This window comes from Halyomorpha halys, unplaced genomic scaffold, assembly GCF_000696795.3.
Source record: "Halyomorpha halys isolate HHAL.00 unplaced genomic scaffold, Hhal_1.1 Scaffold1105.1, whole genome shotgun sequence".
NCBI lineage: Eukaryota > Metazoa > Arthropoda > Insecta > Hemiptera > Pentatomidae > Halyomorpha > Halyomorpha halys.
Genome location: NW_027115192.1, coordinates 177,885 through 201,015, shown reverse-complemented (window position 1 = coordinate 201,015; position 23,131 = coordinate 177,885). Strand labels below are relative to the sequence as shown.

Sequence of the window (23,131 nt, the reverse complement as noted above, 5' to 3'; positions counted from 1 at the left end):
TTCTTTTCCATCTAGGATTTAATTTTTTTTTTAACTAAACAGTAGTTGTTATTTCGCACTGATGATCATTCATATTTTCAAATATAACAAATTACGATTTATTTTTGCATATTTGAGTGTTATTAATGGGTTGTTTTCTACACACCTGTATCACTGCATAATAACTTACATCGGATTCACTAAATGTATAATTATGCAAAGTTTTAAACTACAACAAAGATTTAAAAAAATATTTAAAACAAATATTTGCAAAACAAAATATTTTCTTTATAATTACACAAATGATTGCTATTAATTGGCGTGTACTTTGCCTGATGTTTTTATCTTGAAGGCAACAACATTTTGAAAGTTTATATCATTCTCTAATGTTTTATGTACCTAATTAAAATTCTAATTATTACGGAAATTTAGTATATATTTTATGTTTGAAACTCATTAGCTATGAAAGCTTTGAATTCTGAAAATCTAATTTCGATTAGAATTCTATTCGAACGCAGCATAATTGGAAGCAGAATAACGCAGGGATGAAACAGATAGCTGTGCAATGAGGTCTGCTCCGTATAAATCATATTATGGCCCCGTATGCTGATGAGCGAGAGCCCAGGTAGCCAAAACACACACCCCCTCCACCACTCGCGATTTAATATCATTATTAAATTTTAATCAGAATTAACGATCTATATGACAAGGTACCTTGTAGTCGCTGCATTTACATATTAAGAACATTTGTTCAGTGCGTGGGTGTTTAAATTAAATCTATATGCATAGCGTTTGTTGTTTATCAAGAGGACCGATCCGTTATTGTTACTATAACCCCTGTAGTAATGTCGGAAAAGTTAGAATAATATTTTTGAAAAAAAATGATGAACGGAAGGAAATCGAAATTTATTACTAAATATTTTATAGAGGTAAGTTTATGCGGTTAAGTTTAAATTTAGTTTTTGATTTCATTGTTAATCATTAATTCACTTCATTTTTATATTTTTAACTTTAATCAATTAATTAACTAATAAAAACATTTATTGGAAGATAGGTGATTGACAATGTATAATAAATAAAAAGAAGATGGTCAGGGAGTGGTAAAAAAATAATTCAAATAGTAATTAAACTATTTAAGGTATAATTCAACGTCCCACATCACAGCCCTCGAAGAATGGCGTCGTAATTGGAGAATTAAGATAAATTCCAACAAATCCCATCAAATATCATTTACCCTTCGTCGTAAACCTACTGACTGTCCTACAATTTTATTTAATAATTTTACTCTTACCTCTGTCAAACAGATCCGCTACCTTGGACTACATCTGTGCAAACGACTAACCTGGAATCCTCACACAAGGAAATCGAAGTGCAGTATTTCGATTATTACAGCACTTACTGGAGAAACGCTCTAAACCTCCAACACATTACAAAAAACTGATCTACATGACTGTAATAAGGCCAATCTGGACATATGTAGTTGAGCTTTAAAGCTCCACTGAACCTTCGAATTCCTCTCGTATCCAATCCTTAAAATCCAAAATCTTTCGTAAAGTCCTCAATGCTGCTCACTTTGTCACAAATAAAATCATTCATAAAGACTTTAATGTTCCCTATGTAACCGATCTACCCCGAACCAGATATCACTCCTTCCATTATAAACTAACTACTCAAATCAAGGCGCCTGAAAAGAAGATGGCCACGACCTACTAATGTAAAATGTTATTAGAGTGCTAGTAATGGGTTTCTCTACATGCTTGTAACACTCCATTTCAACTAAGATCAAATTTACGGAATGTATTATGTAATATACAGTTGTAAATTTCAATAAAGATATTAAAAAAAAAAGTCAACGTGTTGCCTCACTTTGTCATTTAATGACTTCATTAGAATGAAAAAAAATTAATAAAGTAACAAAGTAGGAGAATAGGTAACATGAAATAAAAGCAATCTAAGGTATGGCTAAAAATATTTTTAAAAAATAATAAAATGAAATATGTGAAAATTAGGTAAAAATGAACAAAGTGTGTTTGAAAAAATAGAAATAACCAGAATTAAAAAAAAGGTATTAGACAGTTATAGAAAACGTATATAATGACAAATAAAAAAGTAGATAACATGGAAATATAAAAATACAGTTCACACTAAAAGACGGAAAATGAGAATAAAACAAAAGTAACGGAAAATAACGAAAAAAAAAGGAATTACTGAATGGAGGGAAGAAAAAGAATGGCCTAATGAATATGCAAGGTGTTAACAGAGTAGGGGAGTCAGGGAATTTGACGGTTTATAAATGAAGTTACATTTAAATGCGAAAATATATAAGTTTTAGCTTTAGGGGCTTAAGATGTTGTGTATCTCATTGGAAATCACGTTGGGGATGTCAGATAGAATATATTGCAGGATTTTTTTGTTATTTATTTATTTTTTTTTTTTTTGCTTTGTTCATGTGACTGTTTTCACTTCTCTCATTGTCCCATTTTCTGTATTATTTTTAGGTCTATTATTATTGTTTATTGTGTTGTATCAGATTCTATTGATTAATCTTTTAAAAAAAAACTCAAATAGTAGATAATTATACTTTTTGTTGAGCCAACGTTTCGCCCCACGTTGCAGGGCTTCGTCAGGGCTGTTTTGACGGCAGTCTAAAACCAAAGTGACACTTTGTTTAGTTTACTAGTTTAGTACACTTTGTTTAGTACTAGTTTACTCACTTTAGTCACTTTGGTTTTTGACTGCCGTCAAAACAGCCCTGACGAAGCCCTGCAGCGTGGGGCGAAACGTTGGCTCAATAAAATAGTATTGTTAATCTTTTAGGGTAAAAATTATCTAATAGTATATTGTATACTTCTTTCTTAATTCGTTTCTTGTAAATTTGTCGGTCAAGTTGATTACTCTACTTATTAAATTTTTTGCTTATCTATTATAGATATATTTTTTGATAATCAGTTGATATATACAAAGAGATAATTCCTAATATTGTACATCGGTTTGTGCTACTGGGATAAGTGAATGCATTAGGAGTGAAATACATTATTTAAATAATGTGATGTAGTAAAATTTTAAATTACATGTATACACACGACAATATTTCATAATAAAAACAGGTGCTATTGACAAAATGAGGTAAATATAAATTATAAGATTTTAATAGTACACATATAATATATAGAAAAAAAGTTGATAATATTAAATTCATTTTTTAAATTGTGAAGCTTTGTACAAAAAATATAGAATAATATTGTGTTATAAATGGATGTTTTTTTTTTCACTTTATCATATTAACAAATTAATACAACCGACTTCCTAGGATAAAAAATCCAGAATAAATGAGCGAATATTTCGGAAATTATTGAAACATTTTTGTTTAGAAACTAAGTTTTTTTTTAGTTGACTGGAATCACTAATGATAAAATAACAATAACAGAACAAGTGTTCAAGAATATTTCTTATTCCCAGCCTAACCTAAATTTAAGAATAATTGTGAGGTTTAGCAATTACTTCCATCATATCAGAATACTTCATTTTCCCAATTGAATTACCGTTAGGAAACTATTTGATTTATGCAGTGCTTTATTGTTATATGAGAAATGCGCATTTATACTGATGTGTAGATATACTAGCAGGTGCTTCTAGAATTCAACATAAAATATCTCATTGTTCTGAAACAGTATTAACTTGAAATGTATCCAAAAGGTTCCGGGAAACAGAATCATTGCCTACAATGAATAAAAGATGAGGAATTTGAAGAAAAGACGTTTGAATCCTACTGTGAAAATCCTGAAAGAAGGCCATGATAAAGGATGTATAGCTTCATGAAGAATTCAGGAAATACTGCTGACCTTTCTTATTTAGTATTGGATTAGGATTTCTGGGAACCCTAGGGCTCATCCGAATTTTCGAGATTTAAATATATTTCCTTTTTTTAGTTCTATTAGATTGTTCCAAACTAGCAAAAATAAAAATTGAATTCGATATTCAATAACGGTGTATTGTTAAGAAAATTTAGAGCAGTCACTTATGAAAAAAATGGTGTAAATATATACATGCAATGAGTAAGTTGAAAATTCTTTTTAAAGTATATATTGGAAGAGAAAATATTTTATCATAATTTTACATTTTTTTTTCGAGGACGACCACAAAATCCATTACACTCAAACATACTCATTTGTACACATTCAATGTCTGCACTCCAGAGTCTATCAAACTTCAGTCAAATCGGACCTACGATAGATAAAATTCACAACTATATAGACATGCTAAAACATCTTAAAAAGAGTGTCTCCTTTCTCTGGACTCCAGGGCACTCAGGAATACCTGGAAATGAGGCAGCGGATAAAGCTGCTAAAGAGGCTGCTACAATGAACGTTCCACCACTCCAAATTTACGAACCGAAAGGCAAAAAGGCATTTTTAAGGAACAGAATCCGAAAAAGTTGGAATTCAATGTGCTGACGTACCACTCACCAATAAACTAAGAAATGTTAAAAACAAAACACAAAAAAGTGGACAAGTGCCATAAGGGGAAACAGAAGAGAAGAAGTGGTTGTTGCAAGAGTAAGAATAGGACATTCCAAATTAACACACCTCCACTTAATCACAAAAGAGGACCAGCCTATATGCCAAACATGTCAGTCCCCATTATCGATGAAGCATATAATTAAAGAATGCTCATCATTTCGTCAAGCCTTCGAAAATAATAAAATTTCTCGTACAAGAGAATTGCCCCTTAAAGACTCAGCAAAATCCATAGACAAAATTATAAAATTTCTGAAAGAAACTCAACTTTATACTAAAATATAATCCACCAATACCGACCAGTGTAAAAAGGAAATAGTCTACATTCAACTATCAAATGTCAAAGACAAGAAGATAAATAAAGTAAAAAGGGTGTAATAACCTAGATGTTGATCGCCCTGAATATAAATCTAAACGAATATAATTCTAAACTAATCTAAATCTATTAAACTTGTAAGCACACGAGTGTTGGTCTGTACCAGTTATTTTTCTTTACTTTTTATAATTGTCTGTCTGTCTTTGTGCCTATATTGAAAAAATATTTGTTTTTCTTATTGTGAGAAGAATCCCAATAAAACAACAGCTTAATAAAAAACTCCACAAATTTGATTTTGATAACATTATATTTTTACATTATGAAAACAATATGTTCAAAAGGAATATAATTGAGTCAATTTATATAACAGAGAAAATCAATTATACACTAAATTTAAAAACAGATACAAGAATTTTTAACCAGCACTATGCAGAGATTTTAAGCAAAATAAATTTATGAAATATGGGTAAAATTTACTATTTATAATTAATTTTAATATGAATTTGAATAAAAAAAAATTGAGATCAAAATGCAATTTGAAATAAATAAATTATAAGCCTCATCTGAGTGTGTGTAGGGTTAAAAATGGTTGTTTATATGATAGTAAATAGTATTAAGTTGATCTAAAATAAAAAGTTTAAAAATTAATGAAATTTTGACAAAATGGGTAACTAGACATGAGCTTAGGTAAGCTTATTAATAATTAATATGATTCCCTATTTAGTTATTGTTTCAAAGGGTATTTTGACTTGTAATTAATGACATGAGCAGAATATCCTGAAAAACGTTTTTAAATAATCAGATATGAGTTGCAAATTTATATTTAAGGTATAATAAGGTATTAATAGTAATGTTGTGAAAATTGTAACAAATGAATGTATAATAGATAAAAGTCTCAAGAAATTGAAAAAATTATACATAAAATAATATTTTTTAAATAAAAAAAATTAGAACCTTGTCTAAATTATCGATAGTCTATTTAAAAAACTCATATTAGATTCAATATGTGACCGAAATGATCAATGAACTAGTTTATGTTTAGTTTTTTTTTCAAATAAAAAAAATATTGTGAAATTATCAATATAATGTAGTGACGATTACATATGGGATGTAGTATACTTTCACATAATTTTATATTATCTCAGTATTTTGCACAACTTTGTCTTTTTAGCGTTCTTTAGAATTAAATTTTACATATATTTTTTAGTATGTTATTTTTAATTATTAAGCTAACTTTAATACTATTCTTTGATTTATTTTTTTTTGATTTCAAGAATAGCTAACTAATGGAAAAAAATGTACTGGTCTACTCTCAATCACTTCATTGGAAAATTTGTGTGTTAAGTATAGAATAGGCTTAAGGGAAGACATATATAAAGATTCAGAGCGATCGAAGTTAATGTTTTGAAGGTGCGATGTTCTTAGAAATTCTCTAGCCGGAGTGAGTCAAAAATTTCAAACAAGTAAAGTAACAAGTAATTGTGAAAAACTTTGTTTTATGGCCAGATATAAGAAAATTAATTCATTACATCAAAACTTCTGTGCTAATCATGTCTATAAAAAAAAAGATAGAATACGACTAAAGACAATTATAACGTATAATTGTATAGAAAGTCCAGACAAAATTTTATAGCAGACTTACGAGAAACACGAGTTTTGGTAAAATATGTAATCCTCTTGTTTGTAAATTTCGTTTAAACAAAATAAGTAATTCCAAACGGGTATTATATTATAATTTTATGACAATTAATTCAAACTATTTTCTCTTTATGGTCCCTCTTTCACAAATATAAGGAGGCCATCTATATTATTTTTATTATTCTACTACGTTTTCAATTTTTGCTAAAATTAAAACGTTTTCATAATATTTATACACCTTAATGATGTAATAGATATTTGCAAACTTACCGCAAACCCGAAATGCAAAACCTACCGAGAGACATTTTCTCAGTTTGTCCTCATTAAACTGTAATGACGTCATTAAAATGGTTTACAAACCGTACGACTAGGGTTGCTTTGATCTCCTCTAAATTCTTTAACTATGGTGCGGCGTTAAAGATGTTTTAAAATTATAGTCAGTAATTTAGAATATACATTAATCTTAATAATATCCTGCGTTTGGTTAACACTGGTAATTATATAAAACGGTTAAATGAGAATGTTTCTAGAAGTAAATGACCTTTCCATATTATATTATCCTGTAGTAATATCTTTAATTGAAAACCAAAAAAGAATTATATTTTTTTCTTATTTACTCTTAATTTTTAACATAAAATTATGTTGAATCGATTTGATGTCAATTATAACTTCAATTTAAAGCCAAATAAGGTAACAGAAGGGAATTCTATAACAAAATGATGAAATTATTGCCGGAAAGGTTGTGTTAATATATATTTTTTTTAAATCATCATAATGTGTAAATTTGTGTGTGAATGAGATAATTTCAGACTTCTTCGGCGTTCTTACAGAAAATATATTTTCAAACTTTGGAATTGGGACCAAATAATCCAAGGGGCGTTTGCTAAAACATTCCTGAAGAACTCTAGACTATTCCACTATCCGGAAAGTGTTTTCAGAGAACTTTAAATGACTGCTGTTAATAAGTGCTACTGGCATTATACGGAAAATTCTTAAAAGTATGTGTTATCATCTGGAGTAAACGTTTGTTAAAATGCTACTAGAGACCTATTAGCTGTACTGAGTAGAAATTTAAAGTTACAAAATCTTTAAGGCTTAATTGGTGGATAATTATATAAATATAAAAATTTATTATAAATAATTTTATTGTGGTTGTTCATTTTATTAGTGGAATTCATTTCTTTATTGTTAAATATTAAAAAACCTTTTAAACCACATTTTTATAAGAAATACTTGGAATTCTGTAATAAATAATAATAAAGGTAGAATGTCAAGCATAAATGTAACAAAATATAGATTGTATTTGCATATCAATAAATTATCCCAAGATTAAAATAGAACTTTTAAAACTTCGAATGTACCTAAATATAAATCTGGCCTGTCATAGATTCTATTGTAAAAAATATGAACATTATATAAAAGACAGAATGTATCAAAATAATAATTATAGCAAGAATAAAAATAATCCTAAATATAATTTCAAAAAATCTGCATCAATAAATACATTATGTGGAAAAATACCATATTTTTGATTTTCACGACTCTAAAATACTGCATAAAGAAAACTATATTCTAAGAATAATTCTACTTAAAGCCATAATAATTATTAAAAATCTATAAAATGCAATCAATGTTGAAATAGTTACAAGGAATTTTGACATTAAATGAGCCGAATAGTTAAAAACAATTGAATAAATAAGACAATGCACTTTAATTTTTCCTACTAAAATAAGAAATCGTATAGAGTGCACTGAAAATTACTACAAATACCATTGTAAACTACAATTAGTAAAGTTATGAGGTGAAATATGGTAGAGAGAAGAAAAATTGTCAATTAACATTGCGTTTTTCTAGAGATTAATAATGAGGAGGGTTGAGAAAACTAATTTGTTAAAAACATTTTTTTCGGCCAAATATGAGTGTAAAGTGTCTTGCCTTCGTTTTTATATTTTGTATAGTAATGTAAGCTATTCAAAAGAATTTTTTCGTAAAATATTTAATTTAAAATTTAATTGCATATTTTAGATATATTAGCCTCGAAAAACAAAAGACTTCAGTAAAAAAACATCTGGGAACGAACAGAGTTTTTTATAAATTAATATAAGCCCTTCAGGGTTTCGTATTTGAAAATAGTTTTTAAAATTAAAGTTGGGTTAAACATGAAAACGTTTGATAATGGCAAACATAAAAGACCGAAACGTTACAAAAAGTGACACAGCTATACATATAATTAAACTGTTATCAATTATAATTTATTTCTATTTTTTTTAATTTTGTTTCAGGTTTATCCCTTTTTTATACTATGATTGTGGCTTTTCTTCAATACTTTTGATTAATATTCAAATATAAACTTTTTATTATACATTTATCATAAATTATTATTTTATGAAATTTGTTTTTCTTCTTATAAGGTTATTCTTTATTTATTATAAGGAAAAATCATGACAACTTAGCAGCACAGTTTATACATTAATCGATTTAAAGTCATACAAGAATTATAATTAAAAATTATATATAAAATTAGAAGTTTAATTGTTATCTTCTTATTAAATGAAAATAAATATAATACAATCCTACTTATATTTGAATGACTATTTTAATTAAATAATCATTCAAATTAATTTAAATATCACTAAACACAAGTGCAAAATAAATTAAAGGGGTTAACATTAATATTAGTTCTCAAATAAATATTTTTTTTAAACATTAAATTGCATATTTTTTATGTAAAAGTAAAAGTTATCTCAATGTTTAAACAGCTGGGAATGAACAGAACTTTAAATTAATTACTAAGAATATTTCCAAGAGCTGTATTTGAAAATAGTTTTTAACATTGTGACTGAAGTGAAGATGAAAATGATGAATACGCGAAAATGAAAACAGGGATTTTCACTTCGAAGAATATTCAGAACAATCAGTTTAATTTTTCTCAATTTTAAATTTTTTGTATTTTTAACTAGTCAACATTTATTAAAAAAATTATATAATATTATTTGATTCATGAATTTGTAAGATAAAGGTCTTTGCCTTCATCCAGCGGAATGCTGTAATGTTTTATTTTTTCAGTGATTTCGCTATATAGAATATAGCAGTAGAATCCACTTATATTAAACTAAAAAAAAAAACCGATTCTTTGTCTATGCCACGTTACAACTCGCCATTTAGATTTAGGGGTAAACAGATAATTTAATAATGTTCTATGAATAATTAGTACTGAACTTCATGAGCTGTATTTTTTATTTAATTTTTACGTTGGTATCTGTAACTATTAATTACCTTAACTAAATTATTGTATTTACATAAAGTGTCTTTTATATTAGTACTTTAATAAATACAAATAACTGCGTTTTCATTTAAATAAAAAAACTGTGCCCTGTTTTTTTTCTCTACATTTTAAAGGATAATTGTGATACTTTTTTTTTTAAAAGACTCACAAATTTATTTAGACTGACAATTGTACCTAACAATGATTTGGAATCGCATACTTATAGCATGCCGTTTTCGGTTTCTTGGTTATATTATAGTTGGCAACTTATTACAATTAAACTAAAACATAAAAGAAGCAATTTTACAATATTACTACTTACTAATAATACGGGCGGAAGAAAACTTGAATGACAGGTTGGTGTTAGGAGCAATTCAGAAGGATTGTGTTCTTCCTGATTTTTTTTTAGCATTAGGTAAACTTTAAGGATTAAGAATGACCGTGTTAGCCATTTACAATTGTGACGTTTTAACTCGGGAACACAATTAAGTTGAATAATTGACTTGACTATGAGGAGAATCGCCATAAATGTCGGATTGAAGAAAATTCTATAAAACTTCATATTGTATTACATAAGACTAATGGGATACAATATGTAGTTTGTATTCCATATAATGCATACAAATTGTAAAAATGACAGCGCTATGCATTTTCTATAAAATAATAAATTAACATAAGTAAAAAGTGTGAGTACATGCCGGGAATTCTTATAAATAGACTATTTTAAAATCGGAATGAAAATTATGTAACTTAAATTTTATACGATAAATTTTGCTTTGGGTGCTTTGTTCGGAATTCCTAGCATGTGGAACATTCACAGATGAACGGCATAGGATTCGTAAATTAAAATTACTCGGAAGACCCTTCAGAAATGATTCAAACTACTATTTTTCAATGTATTCATGACAAACATAAAATAAGAAATAACTTCAATCATTTTTTTTTCTTTGTTATTTTATTTTATTTTCATATTTATTCTTGAAATCGTGTAAAAATGAAAATCTATACTGGTAAAACCCATGGAAAGTAAGTACGTAGTAAGGATGAAATATTTCATGAACAACGGTTATACAAGGGGAACACAAAACGTGTAATAATTAAGAATTATTTTTGTTCAAAATATCATTGCGGCTACATGTGTATTTCCTTACCCACCCACTAGTCAAAACGAAAATATTTAGCATTAATCTAAAAAAAAAAAAAACTGCTTCCCCATGGGTAGATTTTTGGACCTATTAACGTAAAAACATTTTTTTTTTTTAAATCCCTAAATCTTACTTAGTTATTTTGTCTTTTGCACAAAGCTGAGTCAAAACTAGAACTGAGTCAGAAAGTAAATTCACATACGTAATTTACATTATATGAACATGCTTCTCACAAATAGACGGTATATGCGAAAAGATCTACAGCAATGTAAATTTTTCCTATTATAAACTATTACGTTTCATAACTGGCAGCTTAGTATTTGACAAAATCCTTCCAACAGTCAACAAACTAATTAGCAATGATATCATAATGGCTAACTCGAACACATAACAAAGATGATTGATTATATATGTATATTTGCAGCTATATAGGGCGTGCCGATGGGGAGAATCGCAAGGTTCATAGGCATTGTTGTTTTTGAGATGCATTGATCAATAATTCAGTAATTGAGAGATAAAATGGGTTTCTTAAGAATTGTACAAAATGTTATAAAACAAACATGGATAAGCTGTATCTTTGCTATTATTCATCAGATTTAGATGAATTTGTCTTGTAGATAATTAAATTATCTTTTCAAAGTGTGACTATAATGTTCCAGGAAAGGTTTAGTTCTTGAGTTTTTCGAAAAAATATTTTATTTTGAAATCACTATCCATTTTTCTTAAACATTTATGAATTCAACTTCACAAGCATTGCTGTGTTTAGGATACAGTAATAAAGGTCATATTTTAATAATACATAATTACCTTTAATTAATTATTTTCATATTATTTTACTAAAATTCTTTATTTTCAATCGATATTTACTATACGATTTTTGATTTAAATTCACCACCTATATCTTGATTAATATTGTTTTGGAACCTCGCCAGCCACTAGTTTAAACAAAATACGGCACTTTTATTTGTTTCTTGCTTATAACTTTGAAACTGAACCTCTTTTGTTTTAGATAAGTGAGAAGAAATAGTAAAGTAAAAAATATAGAAAGAAATTTGCTCAATTACTTCAAATGAATTAAATAATATGTATTGGATGATTCATCTATGATATTAATAAATAAATAACTAAATAAAGATAAAAATTAATATATTAAAAATATAATTACTCAATGCAAATTTTAATTTAATCAGTTTTAAGAAAGAGAAACTTAAAAAACTAATAAACTACGTGAAAACGGTTGGAATTGGTTGAGCCTTTAATTATACCTAAGACTTAAGTACTACCTAATAGCATCTTAGTCTCGTGAAAGTAGTAGGATTACTTTAAAATAGTAAGCATCGATAGCTCACCTCAATGAGACATTATTGCTACTTTTCGGGAAAAGTAATAAAAATTGTCAACAATAAATTACAAGTGTAGCAGAAGAGAGAGAGAGAGAGATAAAGGTTTGGGATGGAGGTGTTATCAGCCATCAGGGGCACTTAGAGCGGGGGTTTATTCGGGAAAGAGATTTCCCACAACCAATCGGCAAGAGATATCTAGTCTGTAAGGGAGAGAGGGAGAGAGAGAGAGTAAGGGAGTGATAAGGGGAGCTGGGAAAAGGGGGTTGGGATGATAATAGATACAGACGGTCAGTATCTGTGGTTAGTGCGCTTTGGTCATCCTCCCTCGAGCGATTGTCTATATAGTCAGTTTAACTAAGGTCTCTATAGATTATAATAGATTACATGCGTCACTATATATCAGTATTCTTGATTAATATATTGGTAGCTATATCGATACAGTACCATTCGCTTGATCTTTGATCCATCGGGTACTACATTTGTCCCACTTACTAATTATTGTTGTTATCAGTAATTTTGTGATAAAATAATAATAATTTACAATTACTGTTTTTAATATGTTATGAAAAAATGAAATATATATTTCCGGAAATCTATTTCATGACATTCATTTCTTTTTGGGTTAAACACGTTTCCTAATAGTATAAGCGATTCACCAGTCAGTGATATTGATTATATTGATTACAGATACAAATGATGTTATATATGTAAAGCAGATTAAAAATTACATATATTAAATCCTTATTTGATTCGGATTCATTTGAAACAAAGGGAAACAATTAAGTGACTATTTGGAATAACTTATTTAATAGTTTTGAATGTATTAATTTAAAGAATTGTTGAAAATGAATAACATAAATAACTACAGAAAATGAGGAAAATAATATTTTTTTTAAAATATTCTTTATTAACACCTCGGGTTGGTGGACCTTACATAGTTATTATAACAAATAAATTTTCGTTTATCAATTAATAATGTGGGGGTTGATCCTCGTGAAAATCAAATTTACAATGTTATAATTATTAAATAGAAATAAATTAAGAAAAATAATAATAGACCTAAGAAACTATAATAAAAAATATGTAATTGAAGCAGGGAAGAAACAAAAAAAAGCTAATATTTAAATAGTTAATAAATTAAATAAAAGAAAATATCAATTCAAGAAAAAATAAAATAAATAAATATAGAGTTTAAATCAGAATGTTTTACATCAGTCTGGACTTGAGGATTCGAGATAAAGTTGTATTTCCTACGTTACAAGCCACTGCACTTTTAACTGGCTGTACTGGAAATGGAGTTCTGCAAAACGTTTCTAGATTAATTCTTCAATGAATTCTAATTGCACGATAAAATTTTTATTTTTGTAGCTACCATGTTTTATGTAATGCCTCAATTATTCTAGTTAAACCTGGAACAATTTTTTTACCCTATCAACTACAATTCTCGTTTCATAATTTTTAAAATTTTATTTGTCGCAAAGCCTCGTAAAGCGCACCTTGAAAAAAAAATCCGTAAAAATTACTGAATGTATCATCATACATCATGGCAGGACGTTCGTGTTCCAAAAATACTCTTGTTAAACTATCTAATTTTCCAGATGACCTATAAATATTTAAATATACTTTTAAGTAATTAAAATATTAATTTTATTTCATTTTATTGTACAAAAATCAAAATACCTAGAGAGGTGATGGGATGTTCAAATTTATTTTTTCTAATCTTTTATATTTAGACTTGCAGATAATTAAAATATAAATTGCTTTTAACATGTTTAAAAAGTTTTGATCACTTATATTAAACAAATTATCTTCCTTTCATATAGCCTGATTCCAAAAAAATCGACCAAACGATAATACTCGTAATAAATTAATTTAATATAATACTTTGGAAAAAGAAAATATATATCAAGACGTGTATATAGCTATCACGTTTCTACAATATTTTTGTAGGATATTTATTTTATAGGATCTTATTTCTTTCTTACTACAAGGATTCATTTGAATATGAATATATATATTTTTTTCAAATTATCTAAAAGGTTTTAAAAATATTACTGCTTTATTGGCGATAGATTATTAAAACACATTCAATATTGTCAGTTGTTTGACTTTGTAATATATATTTTTGTTATATTTTTTAATCTATTTATTTGATTTTTTTTAATTATTTAATTATTTTTCAACACTTATCTATGTTTAACGTTATTAGTTTTTTAATTGTTCTACTGCAGTGAAAATTTTATTTTTTATTTATTAATAATTTTGAACCTGAGTTGCGGATTACTGGAGAGCGGAACTATGAAGCAGTGGAATAGAGAGATTGGCGTAAATAGGCTGAGAACAAACTAAAGAAAAGAGTGAAGAAGGAAAATGTCATATAACGTTTTACTATAAGAAGAAAGAGAAGAAAAATATATTTAAAAAGTAATAATTTTTGATTGTTTTTAGCCCTGACGAAGCCCTGCAACATGGGGCGAATCGTTGGCTCAAATAAAAATAGTACACCAATTTACTATTTGAGTTTTATTTGACCGCACCCGGACCAAATGCCATTTTTTAATAATAATTAATTGTTAAGAAAGAATAATATTTGAAATATATTGTATTTAGGCTATAGTTAATTATTGTTTAAAAAAATACTGAAAATGAAAAATATGTTTTTGTATCCTTGTTAATATATTGTAGTGTTTATACATAAAATCATGGATTGATAAGTATACTGTATGATTCAGCAACCCGATGCATTATGGCAACATTATAGAATAAAGCATTTCTCTCTTAATAATTTTTAAAATACTTTTTCTGTTTCATCACATTATTCTAGAGATTTATCAATATAAAAAAAAGGACGAAATTTGAAAAATGATTATAGTAAAAGTGTTTTTAATGGGTATTAGTAGTATTACTTAAATCGTATTGTTGATAACGGGGTATCACTCTAAAAATTTTATTTTTTAAATTTATACGTCTAATTATGGCTTGACCTTTATTTGAATTTCATATATTTATTTTATTTTTTTTTTATTAGCTACTAATAAAATATTAAAAATAATTTTGAATTCAAGAAAGTAGTCCATGATTAATGAAACTATTTTTGTTGTTGTTGATAGTTTGGTGTTGCACAACATTAATACACAATCTAGAGAAGACTAAATTATTGAGCTATAGTCCGAGTGTGAATATGTATACAATAATTGCATTAAAAAACATGACATGTTGCAATTACGAAGTGACAAACTTGACAGACCCCCATTGGCCACTCCCAATGCCAAGTAATGCCCAACCCGAAGAGCCGACAAGCCGGAATCCCTCCTTCCCTATTACCACTGCCTCAACCCTTACCCTTATTTACATCTAAACGAACCATCTGATCAGGCTCCAATTTGGAAGTCAGTTAAGTCCTGGTTCGACCCTGTTTCGACCAGGCGATTAACACTACAGTAAACACTCACAAGCTGGAGTGTTTCCTTGAACTGTGACTTCACCGACTAGCTAAAAATTCCTTCAAAACAGTGGTTAACAAAAATATAGGAATGTAGAAGTTTTATACTTTTAGTATTTTATGTGTATGATCTAAGTTCTGCTTCGATTGAATTTTATAGAAGCTTCTATTAGTAAAAAAATTTTATAGAAGCTGCTAATAGTAAAAAATCTAGGTACATATAAACATAATTATATGCATACTGTATAATATAACAAAAATATAAATGAACAAAAAATTTAATATGGCCAATATGAACTAGTTAATTAATATATAGAAATTAACAGAAGACAAATTAATTAGAAGTGAACATATAGATATATTTGTATACAATTTGTTTTTAATCTTATACTCAATAAATGATTAGCTTTTCATTTTGCCCATTGACAACCATTAACATATTATAATGGGGAGATATACATATATATAATGCACTGCCTTCTTTAGTCTCTTATATAATTCCTTGTGTAAAACATTAGCTTCATATAGATATACTTGGCCACGCTCCAGAACAGCAACAGTCCCAGCTAAGTTGGTCTGCTAAGTGGTACTTCTTCATTTGAATTATGCCATCAAGTTGTATCTTCTATGTTCACCAGGAACATTCTATAATTCTCCGAGTAATGTACAATTCATATATTATATGAATAAAGAAGAACCATAATAGAGGAAATTAATGAGTTAAACTGGAACACCTTAGGATCACAATTATAATTTCATTTTACGTTTCCCCTCCTCCCCCCGGAGAAAGTTGACCTAAACTACATATTTTAAAATGCCTTTTTGCCGATAGATATATATATACTTATTGTTTATATGAATTATATTTGCTTGTTAACTAAAGGTAGAGGATAAGAAAAAAAATTGACGGGGTTATTAAATCCAACCTGAAATATGTTAGACCTTTGAATATTTCTTAAAATGGTCAGCCTATGAGGTCCAAGATTCAATATATTTTTCTGATTTGAATACGCTAGTTTTATAGCATTATTTTGATTATAAAGAAAGTACGCATCAGAAATTCCAAAAACATATCTCATTCATAACAAGTTCCTAATAAATGTATGATGGATGATATAAATGGATGTCTGAGATTGAGGTAATTAATTCAATTGAGTCTCAATTTAATCCAGACGATATAGCAGAAGTTTTATTTTGAAGTATATTTTAATCCCATAAAATAGTTGTTCTGTCGAGGGAAACAGTTTTTTAGAATTATTACTGATCAAATTATTAATTTATTTAAAACATTAAGTAAAAGAGTTTATATTTTCCTTCGAAATGCACACTAAAAATAATAATTCTTATAACTGGAGACCGGATTTACATGAACTTGTTTCCTTTTAATTTTTATCATTGGTTTCAGCTAAATATAAGCAGAAATCAGAATCATTAAAAAACGTTTTATTGAAACTAGTTTTCTATTGCACGGAATTGCACGTTTTGTGAATACTACACGAATTTTTACCCCTTTGTTTTATGTAGGACATTTTAAGATATTCTTTGAAATTTAATTATAAAATCATATTTCTGAGATTCATGTAAATTAGAATGGATAATAATTGCATAAATGAAATATCAATATTCAATTAAGTAATAATATAAGCACAAATCTCGGGCACTAGTTCAGGCATCTATCTAGACACGGGCTCGGTAATTTTCGCTCTATGTTGGGGGTGAAGACATATCTATACATCTTATTAGCAATCCAACAAGATGTTGATGTATAGCATTAAAGCATCGTCCAAAAAAAATCTATGTTTGGTTATATTTAAATCGTTTTATTGAAACTATCAATTAAAATAATAATAATTATAACAATGCGAACAACTAAAGTCCATGAAGGGTCAGTAGTTCAGTACTTCTTAAGGAAACAATGTTTTCAGAACAGTATATACAAGGAGGTGAATTTTTCAATATCACGCTCGATCGCCAGTTTTTTCCCAGATTAAGGGTACCCACTTAATGAAGTGAACTAGGTGAATCCCAGGACTCCAGAATTAACTGGAGTGACCCACGGCTACATTAACAGAAAAATAATTATCTGCCACAGCTGGATTCGAACCCAGATCCTTGGAGTCAGTAGCTCAATGCCTTACCTCTGTACCACTCCACTTGATACCTAATTTAAAAAAAAATAAAATTGACCAGAAAATACAAATAGACCAGATAAAATTGCACAGAAAATGAAATGTTTTTTTACATTATTAAATTTAAAAATAAGAAGTCTTAATTTTTTTAAATTAATTTTAATATAATCTATTATAATACAATATTAAAATTAATTAGAAAAATTAAGATATTTTTTTTTTTAAATTGAGTTATGTAAAATAACATTTTTATTCTCTGTGTAACATTTTCTGGTTAGGTTTTTTCTCTCCCGTACTTTCCTCTCCATTGTTTTCCCATTCATTAAACATCATTAAAACAATTAAATTACTATTAATATGACCTCCAATCAAATATAGACAGAAATTAAATTAAATCTCAATAAGAATAAAAAACATCGCTGCTGCTCAAACTTTTTTTTTACATTACATAAAAATTAATGTTCTTTATACGGTCCTACTCAACAGTCTATTTCCATGTTTCTCATCACAAAAGGTTTTACTAATTGACGATATTATTCTTAACTGAATCTCTTAAAATTCCGGATGTCTGTTATCAGCAGACATATTAGACATTTAACTTAGTTTCATAATACAAATTAAATTCTTAATAACAACAATTAATATATAATTCAATTTAAAAGAAATATATAAATATTATATTTAAGAATACATTAAGTGTATTGAACAATGAATTCTTAATCTTTTCAAAATGATATGAAAGTATTTATGATAACTAAAAAGATATTTTTTTATTTTCTTACTTCACAAAATTTGAGAGTCGAGGTTACAAGCCTTGAGCTCTCTCACTTTGCTCAAGGCGTCATTTCAATATATCGAATTTCAAGGCAATGAGATTGTATGTGGTACGTTTCATCTTACCATAAGGTAATACGAAATTGATTTTTTCCTATCTTTTTTGGGCTCACGCGTTTAGTCTTGACACGGTCGGTTTCAGATAACCCTAAATGTAATAGACCATTGGTGGCATTTCAGTAATTTTTATGATCCTGACCTTATTAGTTTCCATTAAACCTGAAAATTGAACAGTATCTCTTTGAGAATAATTTACTGTACAAAGAATCCTTCCTATTCCATTTCAGAATGTCGTCCTGCAAAGAACATATTTTGTGAATATTACGATAGACATTTATCGTTTCGCCCCAAGCGTTGAACATTTTCACTGAATTTCCTGAGGAGCGATAAAGAGAGTATAAAAGGGAAGTGGCCCTCAGAGGTTATTGATTGGGAGGAGGTTAGCTTCCTCTTTATGGCTGGCATAAAACTGGTCCACGGTCGTCCCAGGGCACCTTTGCATCTTCTTCTTTGGTCCCCGCCATTTTTCTTCCCTCTACAAGAGCACAATGGCTCCTCTTCGAGGGGCGGTCGATATAGAGTCCTTATTTCACTAGTAAAGAGAATCCTGATGGAAAAAAGATAGGTTAGTATTTAGTATCCTGTTTCTACAGGATACTAAATATAATCTACAGGATTTAATTCTTTAAATGTTTAGTTAATATAAATCGATAAACTAAATTCTGAAATTATTATGGTAATAAAATATTTAGTACAGATGTTTCTTCAACTCAAACTCAAACTCTTCAATCCCATATCCTAGACCTCGAAGAATGGTATCGTAATTGAAGGATTAAAATAAATTCCAACAAATCGCATCAAATTACCTTTACTCTGCGTCGTAAATTTACTTGATGTATTTTGTACAGTTGTAAATATCAATAAATAAATTAAAAAAAAAAAAAACACTTTTGATCGAGTCTGGCACCCAGGACTGCTATACATGATTCGTAAATTCCTACCCCCTACATACTTCCTCATTATCCGTTCTTATCTCTCCGACAGATTATTTCAAGTAAATTACAACGGCGCTTATTCATCCCTATTCCGTCAGTCTGCTGGTGTACCTCAGGGTAGTATCCTTGGTCCTATCCTATATACAGTTTTCACAGCTGACATTCCAACCCATCCTAACACAATCCTCACCACGTATGCCGATGACACATGTCTATTGTCAGTGAACAATGATCCTTACATTGTATCCCAAACCCTCCAATCCCACATCAACACCCTTGAAGAATGGTGCCAAAACTGGAGGATTAAAATAAATTCCAATAAATCCCACCAAATCACATTTACCCTTCGACGTAAACCCATGACCTCTTCCCCTACAATATCCTTTAATAATACCCCACTTATTCCTGTCGAAGAGATCCGTTACTTAGGACTACATCTCGACAAACGACTGACATGGAATCCTCATACAAGACTAAAAAGATAAGAAACTGCTCGTAGATTCCGACTATTGCAACATTTACTAGACAAACGGTCTAAATTGCCAATCCATTACAAAAGACTGATCTACATGACTATTATAAGGCCTATCTGGACATACGGAGTTGAGCTTTGGGGCTCCACTAAACCATCAAATTCCTCCAGAATCCAATCCTTACAGTCCAAAATCCTTCGTAAAATCCTTAATGCTCCTTACTTTGTCACAAATCAAGTCATCCATCAGGACCTCAATATTCCATATGTTGCCGATTTGGCCAGAACTAGATACCGTTCCTTCCATAATAAACTTCTCAACCACCCAAATCCACTTGTTTCTAACCTGGTTTCTCCTTCATTACCTAATAATCATCCTAGGCGTCTGAAAAGAAGATGGCCTCGAGATTCTATCAATGGGTAGATTCTCCACATGTTTTTATCATGTCACTATGTCACCTACAGCAAATTTACTTGTTGTATATATGTGTATACAGTTGTAAATATCAATAAATAAATTATTAAAAAAAACATTATTTTTTAATTAAATTAACTTCTGAGGTTATAACTTTAGATCTTTAATCTTCATAATCCGTATAATAAATTAATCCAAACCCAATAAAATACCAAAAACAATCAGGACTACCTGACTCCTGCGATTTGTTTCCTTCGTTTCCTTGACTAAAAGGATAAATTGCATTTTCCTAATTGAGGTAGGTACTAAACTAACATATCATTTAAGCATTAATTGGCCGTTATAAAACATCAGAAATAGATAATTCCATTTCTACTAAAACCAACAGTTAATATAATATTCTAAAGAGTACCTACAAAAAGGAGGGCAAGAAACTTGTTAGCGGACTGATTCTGTTATAAACAAAACACAAACTCTCTAGCAGCGTCATATAACTTTAAAATGAAGGACACAGCCCACTTCTTTCTTTTTTAGAATTTAATTTATATATTTTTTTACTCACAAGCTCAATTAAAACTTTTGATGGGAACTCTATGAACTCTGGGCTTAGCAAAATAAACCTATGTTCATTATAATCTAACTTAAGATGATATGGGGGAACTTGCAGCTGTACTCTCTATGTCTATCTGAGTAATTTTATATAAAATTATTATATTTTATTTGAGTTATATTAAATGATACATAAGCTTTATTCATAAATTTAATAGTAAGAAATAAATAAATAAAATAAACATTTTAGTACATACATTTTAAATATAATTAATTTTAGCTATTTGTAAGTTGCTTGATGATCTAAAATTATATCTATTTTAGGACTAGGAATTATATAGGAAAATTATATGTATCTATCTACTTTAGGACCAGTCCAATTTTAAGTTTATGTGCTGAATCTTGAATATCACCCCTACTATTTATACGACAACTATTAACTACAAATTATTTTTCCCGGCTATACCTGCGACCCTCGCATCCAACTTATAAGTACATTTTCAATCCTAAATTCTCTAGAGAGTTCCAGCAGAAGATAAATACAACACTACCCCTCGCTGAATGATTATCGGCCACTGTCACAGAACTAAAAGCAATAGCGATCAACATACCACAAAATAACTCGTCCCCATGGACCTACCAACGTCCAAATGTAAATCTCCAACTATCTAAATACCGCAAACAAAATACAACAATGTCAAAATATCAAGAAAAGTTCCGAGAATTGCTACAAACTCTACCAGAACATACCGCTATATATACAGATGGCTCGAAGTCAGATAACGCAACAGGATCGGCCTTTGTGACACCAAACACAACCCATAAGATAAAATTGCATCATCTCTGTAATATATATACCGCAGAACTAAGTGCCATACCATCCGCCCTTTACTTTTGCATGACAAATATACCAAATGACAATATAGTAATATAATAATAAATAATAAATGTCGGACTCCATTAGCGCTCTTCAAGGACTAGATATAATGTATTCAATGACCGTCAAACACATTTTTGAAAAATGTCATCACTACACATTAACTCTGAACCAGTTAGGGATGCCAACAAATGTTCCAATGGCGTTGAGAAACGACGAATTTGTAATAGAAAAAGTCATTAAATTCATCCATCAGGCTAACTTAATAACCAGCCTTTAATTATTATAATTATCTATTTAGCTTGCCTTATTTTTAAAATTATAACAGTTACTTTTAAACAGTTACTTCACCTTTGCTTTTCACCATCCTTTCCATTATCGTAACGATTATTAAACAAGTTATAATTGCCACAAATTTAATTATAATTGGTGCGGATCAGTACACCATACCAAAGCTATGACTCTGGAACAACTAGACCTTACCAAAACCAACAACCAACGGGCGTTGATGACCAGGTTGTTAAACGCCCTTTCAAAACTAACAAACAAACAAACATTATATATATTTTCTCAATAATGTATTTGAATTAGTATAAATTTTAATTTCAATGGTATTGTAAAGTATGTTCTCGAACTGAAAGTGATACTTTTATTTATTCAAATTTATTATTATTTTTTACCTAGCGACTAAATAAGGATTAATGTAGTAGTAGTAAGTAAATTGTTTTTTAAACAGTTAATACAACATTTCCTACTATTATAAATTTTTGATAATTTTGGAATAAAACTGATAAGAAAAAATAAAATCAGCTGAATGACACATAAAATAATATTTAGCCCTGTCTTTTACATGCAAATATAAACTTCAATCAAACATAGATAAATAAATGTACTAGATCGATAAAATTATATTAATAATACTCCTAAGATAATTTAGCAAAACTGATTATAATAAAACACAAATCAGAAATAATCATTCTTATAGTCCATCTCTTTTTATCTGAATAACTCTTTTTAGATATTTATATAATGCTGTATAGTTCTTCCCAATCTAAAAGTCTAACAGTTTCCTGAAGTGCAAGTATTCTCTTACTCAGGTTGGCAATCCTCAGACAGAGTCAGGCAGTTATGGGGTGCACTGTCTTCTGGTTAATTGAGGTTTCACTGAGAGCAGAGAGAAATATAGATTCTGTTTATATTAACTTTTATATAATA

At 28.7% G+C, this 23,131-nt stretch overlaps 1 protein-coding gene across 2 annotated transcripts in view; it reads left to right on the top strand.

Annotated features, from left to right (window-relative positions):
* Positions 1-23,131, top strand: part of Teh1 (tipE homolog 1) — a 154,307-nt gene that overhangs the window by 32,196 nt on the left and 98,980 nt on the right. Inside the window, exon 2 of one of the 2 annotated variants that reach the window (XM_067052280.1) lies at positions 1,284-1,765. The exons of the other annotated variant lie outside the window; for it this stretch is intronic. Coding sequence (XP_066908381.1) covers positions 1,284-1,320 — 37 coding nt within the window. The 3' untranslated portion in view covers positions 1,321-1,765. Of the gene's footprint in view, positions 1-1,283; positions 1,766-23,131 lie in introns of those variants that run through there. 2 annotated transcript variants of the gene reach the window in all.